Genomic DNA, 6,960 nt, shown 5'->3' with positions numbered 1-6,960 from the left:
ACACAGTGGCTAAATCCCAAATGGCACCCTATTGTCTGTAGCAAACTACAATGGGCCCTACGTATAGGCAACAGTGGTCAATTTGGGACGTTCACATTGATCCCTTCCACCCTATAACAATGCATGTTATAATACCAGTGAAATTGTAACCGTTATATGTATTTGACAAGGCAGAATGTCATGTCATCGATATCATAACATGTCTCAATTAATGCTCTTAAAAAAAAAGTACATTACTTGTTAAAATGATCCAAATGACAAAAAAAAAAAATAATATCATGGTCTTCATTAGCTCACTCAGCGAATAAAACGACTGATGGACGGGCGAAAGAACGGCTGGACAGAAAGATTGGGCTAAGTGGTTTCCTGAGATTCATGAATTCAATTAATTAATTCATGCAAGAGAGATGATGGTCAAAGTCTCTTGGCTTTGTGCTTGGTATTGTGCACCTTCAGAAAATCTCAAATTTAATGACAAATACTGTATTTAAATTGAATTGCTTTTATGTTAAGTGAAGAAATATTGTATTTAAATTGAATGGCTATTATGCTAATGACAAATACTGTATTTAAATTGAATGGCTATTATGCTAATGACAAATACTGTATTTAAATTGAATGGCTATTATGTTAAGTAAGAAATACTGCATTTAAATTACATGGATATTATGCTGTACAGTTAAGGCAGCTAAAAAGCACATGGAAATGTAGTCAGGAAGAGGTCCACATCCTACATCCTGTTACAATAAATATCATGGGGAAGAGGTCCACATCCTACATCCTGTTACAATAAATATCATGGGGAAGAGGTCCACATCCTACATCCTGTTACAATAAATATCATGGGGAAGAGGGTACAGTCAACCCTTCAAAAAGGTGTTTGTGACCCGTCGACGAATCGGGGTTAGAATCCAGGTGTCCTGCTGTCACTGTGTTGTAATCCCACTGAGCTAAAGTCTATAGGTTCATACACTAAGTCCTTCAAAAGTGTCCCCCCCCCCAAAAAAAAAAAAAACCCCATGGCATTCTGCTCCACTTCAATTTTCAAACTGAATAGACTTTTCCTTAACTAGTGCACTACCTTTTGACCAGAGCCCTATGGGTCTTGGTCAAAAGTAGGGCACTGAATAGGGTGCCATTCGGGACGTAGACTGAGACAGTGAATAACAGTGAGAGTTCATCTGAGCCATACAGTATAGAGTTATATCCAATAACAGATCTATATTATCTATACAGTATAGAGTTATATTCAATAACAGATCTATATTACCTATACAGTATAGAGTTATATCCAATAACAGATCTAGATTATCTATACAGTATAGAGTTATATCCAATAACAGTTAGAGATATCGTAATAGTCTATACAGTGTATGCTTCTGGATTTATATGTTGCTATGTGTAGCGCCATAGCAGTTCTCTACGGCAGGTGGGCAGTTCTCTGAGGCCAGGATGGGCAGTTCTCGGAGCAGGGATGGGGCAGTTCTCTGAGCCAGGGATGGGGCAGCTCTCTGAGCAGGACTGGGGCAGTTCTCTGGGGGCAGTGCTCTGAGGCAGTGATGGCTGGCAGTTCTCTGGAGGCAGGATGGTGGCAGTTCTCTGAGGCAGGATGGCGGCAGTTCTCTGGCAGGATGGGCAGTTCTCTGGGGCAGGATGGGCAGTCTCTGAGCAGATGGCAGTTTCTGGCGGCAGGAGGGGGCAGTTCTCTGGGGCAGGAGTGAAGGGCAGTTCTCTGGCGGCATGTTCTCTTGAGCAGGATGGGGCAGTTCTCTGACGAGGATTTTCTGGCAGGATGGGGCATTTCTCTGAGGCAGGATGGGGCAGTTCTTGGCAGGTTGGGGCAGTTCCTCTAGCGGACCGCGAGTTCTCTGAGGCAGGATGGGGCAGTCTCTGCAGGAGGGGCAGTCCTGGGCAGGATGGGCAAGTTCTCTACGGCAGGGAGGTGGGCAGTTCCCTCTGAGGCAGGATGGGGCAGTTCTCTGTAGGCAGGATGGGGCAGTTTCTCTGAGGGCAGGATGGGGCAGTTCTCTGAGGCAGGATGGGGCAGTTCTTTCTTTCTTTCTCTGGGCAGTTCTCTGAGGCAGGATGGGGCAGTTCTCTGAGCAGATGGGAGTTCTCTGAGCAGGATGGGCAGTTCTTCTGGGGCAGGATGGGGCAGTTCTCTGGGCAGGATGGGCAGTTCTCGTGGGCAGGATGGGGGCAGTTCTCTGAGGCGAGGATGCGGGCATTTCTCTGAGGCAGGATGGGGCATTTCTCTGAGCAGGATGGGGCATTTCTCTGAGGCAGGATGGGGCAGTTCTCTTGAGGCAGGATGGGCATTCTCTGAGGCAGGGATGGGGCAGTTCTCTGAGCAGGATGGGCAGTTCTCTGAGGCGGATGGGGCAGTTCTCTGGGCAGTTCGTCTGAGCAGGATGGAGGCAGTTTCTCTGACGGCAGAGTGGGGCAGTTCTCTGGGCAGGATGGGGCAGTTTCTCTGGGGCAGATGGGCGGGCACTATTGCGTGGCTCGGGGCCAGTGGTGGTCTGTGATTGGGATCTAGGGCTGTGCTCGTGGTGTGGTATAGGCAGGGGTGGGGCTGTGATTGGGCTAGGGCTGTGGTGTGTGGTATAGGCAGGGTGTTGGGGCTGTTGATTGGGGTCTAGGGCTGTGCTGGTGGTTGTGGTATAGGCAGGGGTTTGGGCTGTGATTGCTGTCTAGGGCTGTGCTCGTGTTGTGGTATAGCAGGGTTGGGCTGTGGATTTGGGTCTAGGGCTGTGGCTCGTGGTTGTTGGGTATATTTGGCAGGGGTTGGGGCTTAAGCTAACTGCATCAGTTCCAGGGGGAGGCCAGGGGAGGAGAGGGGGAGGCCGGGGGAGGAGAGGGGGAGGCCGGGGGAGGCCAGAGTGTTGAGGAGTGCTGAGACAGGGATGTCAGGAGACTGGAGCTTGGCTAGGAGCTGTAGCTGGTCCTGCTCATGACAGAACCCTGGCTCGTCGCAGACGCTCTGACACAGCCCTGTCACACTCTGTAACGTCTCCTCCATGTTCCTCTGCAGGTGGCCCCGCTCCTCTAGCAACCTCTTCTTCTCTCCTCTCTGTGGGGCAGAACAGGATGTTACATCACAACCCATTGGACCAATAAAACACAGCTCAGCTATGAATGTCATTGTGTAATTAGTCACATAAGAGGCAAATTATTTATGCGTTGCTCAATTTACTAAAATCCAGTTGAATAATCCGCTACTTATAACATTTATTGTTGAAATGTTTACAATTAAATCAAATTGCCAGATTATAAATCAGACTATAATGCCATATTATGAGATTATAAATGACAAGAGTAGGGTTGTTGTCAATTTAATTTAAAATCCAGTCAACTCAGGAAGTACACTGAAATGCCAAATCCAATGCATTTCAATGAGGAAAATGTGGAATTGGAATTCGGTTTACTTTCTGAATGGACTGGAAATGAAATGGAATTGATCCAACTCCGCAAGAGAGATGATAGCAAACACAGACGTACCAGTGTGCCGATCTCAGTCTGTAGTTTACCGATGCCTTCTAGCTTCCTCTTGCGACAGCGCTGGGCGGCCACGCGGTTCTTGCTGCGCCGGCGGACGTCGTGGACGAATTCCAGCTGTTCGTGGGTCAGCTGCTGGCATCTGAGGAGCTGCTGGAAGGCACTACGACTCACCGACGAGATCTGAACCACCGGGAAGGGCAGACAAACCTGGAGAACACGGATGGATGAAAAYACAGATGCGGTCTGGTCAAAAGTATTTGGGAACTCATTACACCAATACACTGTGACCTTTCAGTAAGAACTCTGACCTCTCGTGCTCTCCTGTTGTTGACCTCTCTCTCCGTGTCTCCGTCTGTGTCCAGGTCTCCGTCTGAGTCCTCTCCTGAGTTAACAGATGACATGTAGGGACTCATCTCAGACTGGGACAGGCTGTGGTTCCCACCGGGGGTCTGGGCCTCCCCTGTCTCTTCCARCCCACCTGTCTGTCCTACCTTACCCATCTCTTCCACCTCTTCCATCCCCTCCATCCCCCCTGCCTCTCCTGTCCCCAGGTCTCTAAGGAAGGGACAGTCTGCTGGATTTGAGTTCAGGTCTAGCTGCCAGGGGAAGTCTGCAGCCTTTCCAAGACCACTGTGGTCCATAGTGTCCAGATTAGGAACTCTCCCCAGACCTCCGTGCTCCATGGTGTTCAGATTAGGAACGCTACCCAGACCTCTGTGCTCCATGGTGTTCAAATTAGGAACTCTACCCAGACCTCCGTGCTCCATGGTGTCCAGATTAGGAACTCCCCCCAGACCTCCGTGTTCCATGGTGTTCAGATTAGGAACTCTACCCAGACCTCCGTGCTCCATGGTGTCCAGATTAGGGAGAGGTTCAGTCTGTGAGGGGCATAAATCAGGCCAGAAACCCTTGGCCAGATGTTCAGCCACCTCCCTCTCCACACTGCTCCGCCCTCCAAGTCCGTACCCCCTACCATCAGGGGTAAGACCACAGAGGGTGGGGTCAGAGAGGGAGGGGTCAGTGAGGGCGGAGTCAGGGAGATGACCCCCAACAGCCACGCTGCCATCCAGACCAGGGTCCTCGCTCTGCATTAACACAGGTAGCTGACCTACTTGACCTAATCGTCGTGGCCCTGGGAACATAAGGCATCCACCATGGCTCTCCCCCTCACTATTTTCTGAGTTAGGGCTTTTGTGTATTGCCAGGAGATCCAATACAGGTTGCTGTAGCTCAGCCTCCTCTACCACTCCTGAGCCTCTTAGTGGGCACGTGCTACAGGAACCTGGGTTACACCCAGCTTCATCAGCCATCAGACTCCCAACGACAGGCCGGTCATCATCCATCTCTCCAACCGCTGCCTCAATAAGGTCTGATGGGCTCACATCGMCATGGCACGGCAGCTCACAGGAGAGTGGGCAATCTCTCAGACTCTCCTCACCCATGGTCACGGGACACACCGCTGCCTCCATRCCTAGGATGTCTCTATCGCTGAAAACGGCGTCAGGGTCTGGCTTCCGGTCAACACCACCAGGACACGGCATGGCCAGGATGGGACAGACACCAAGACCACTGGAGGACGTCAGTCCCCCGAGAGATAAGGGTGACATGTTGGGGCCACAGGTCTGCAAACAGAACTGCTCCCGACCACTGCTGCCCGAGTCGACTAGCAAGGCCAGGGTCTTTGTACATCGGGATGACGACTGGAAGTCRATTTGTACGTTTCCGTCCGAAGGCACTGTTAACCTCTGGTGTGGCTGTGGGGACATTGTTCCACTTGGGTTGGCAGCTGAACACTGTGCCCCGAAGTCACTTCCTATGTTCCTGACATCACTTCCTGTTGTCTGGCCTGCGCCTGTGTTCTGGGGATGAGGTATAACCTGCTGCTCTCCGTCTCTGTTTGTGTCTGTATGGTGGGCTAAACTGCCACTTGGCAACATGCCCTGGCTGGGGGTCATGCCACTAGGCAACATGCCCTGGCTGGGGGTCATGCTCTGGTTGGGGGTCCTGCTTTGGGACTGACAGCCTGTACAGTGGGCTGAATCGACACTGGGGGACCTCCTCTGGTTGGAGGACCGGCAACTAGGCAATCTTCCCTGGTTGGAGGACCTGATCTGGGACCTGCCCTGACAGCAGCCTCCTCTTCTTCGTCTTGCCTCCTGGGCTGTAATGTTGCTACCCTCCAGGAACTTTGGCAGAAGGAAGTCGAAGCAGCTAGTCTCCAGGTTGTGGAACCCCAGGAGCCCGGCACACCTGTGGATGGCCACGATATTGTCTTTGGTGAAGAGCAGCTTGGAGGTGTAGCAGAACTGTAGCAATGGTTCAAACCCCTCTGCTGTTACCTGGAGAGGGAAACATGTTAATATCTAGCCTGTACCGCCTCCACACTGACTCAGTACCCCCTGTATATAGCCTCCACACTGACTCAGTACCGGTACCCCCTGTATATAGCCTCCACACTGACTCTCGGGCGCATGTGACAAATAAAAAGTTTGATTTGATGTTGAGTTTGTCAGCATCCCAAAGACACCTTAATCCCTATATAGTGCACTACTTTAGACCCAAATGACACCTTATTCCCTATATAGTGCACTACTTTAGACCAGGGCAAATGACACCTATTCCCTATATAGGCACTACTTTTGAGTAGAGCCCTACAGGGTCGGCATTTTGAGTGGGCCTTAGAGGGTCTGGCCTGCCCTACCGTACTTTCTTGCCCGTCCAAATAAATTATTTAAATATAGATCATTTATTTTTCCGAAGATGTGCGCCGACAGAAAGACTCACCAGAGTAATAAATATCATACCCCCCCCCCAAAATGCTAACCTGCCTTGTTATTGTAATGGTGAGAGGTTAGCATGTCTTGGGGGTATGATATAAAATGATAACCTCCCATGTTATTGTAATGATGAGAGGTTAGCATGTCTTGGGGGTATGGTATAAAATGCTAACCTCCCTTGTTATTGTAATGGTGAGAGTTAGCATGTCTTGGGGCTATGATATAAAATGCTAACCTGCCTTGTTATTGTAATGGTGAGAGTTAGAACGGTCCCGTGTGGCTCAGTTGGTAGAGCATGCACTTGCAACGCCAGGGTTGTGGGTTCATTCCCCACGGGGGACCAGGATGAATATGTATGAACTTTCCAATTTGTAAGTCGCTCTGGATAAGAGCGTCTGCTAAATGACTTAAATGTAAATGTAAATTCTATTCTTATTACTTAATTATTTTTAAAGTGACTCCAAAATGACACAATACATTATTTTCCATTCATTTCTTTTGGGCAGAAAATGATCTGAAACACACCCAAAACAAAGAGCAAACTGGTTGTGTTCATGCCACATTAAAAGGTAATACATTTTTACAGTTGAATTTACATGCCTTTACTATAAAACTCTTTAAAAAAATGACATAGGATTGTGTAAGTAAAACATGACCCCCTATGGAAATGAAATGCCATTTC

General features: G+C 49.3%; 1 protein-coding gene across 1 annotated transcript in view; it reads right to left on the bottom strand.

Moving 5' to 3' along the window:
* Positions 1 to 2,638: 2,638 nt before the first annotated feature.
* Positions 2,639 to 6,960, bottom strand: part of bach1a (BTB and CNC homology 1, basic leucine zipper transcription factor 1 a) — a 13,281-nt gene continuing 8,959 nt past the window's right edge. Inside the window, exons 3-6 of the mRNA XM_024140631.2 lie at positions 3,810 to 5,840; positions 3,502 to 3,708; positions 2,805 to 3,073; positions 2,639 to 2,693 (exon numbers count right to left, since the gene is read on the bottom strand). Of these exons, the coding sequence (XP_023996399.2) occupies positions 2,639 to 2,693; positions 2,805 to 3,073; positions 3,502 to 3,708; positions 3,810 to 5,840 (2,562 nt within the window). The remainder of the gene's footprint in view (positions 2,694 to 2,804; positions 3,074 to 3,501; positions 3,709 to 3,809; positions 5,841 to 6,960) is intronic.

Source organism: Salvelinus sp. IW2-2015, unplaced genomic scaffold, assembly GCF_002910315.2.
Source record: "Salvelinus sp. IW2-2015 unplaced genomic scaffold, ASM291031v2 Un_scaffold2223, whole genome shotgun sequence".
NCBI classification, from domain to species: domain Eukaryota; kingdom Metazoa; phylum Chordata; class Actinopteri; order Salmoniformes; family Salmonidae; genus Salvelinus; species Salvelinus sp. IW2-2015.
Note: the sequence above shows the minus strand (reverse complement) of the source record. Positions and strands in the feature narration are given on the sequence as shown.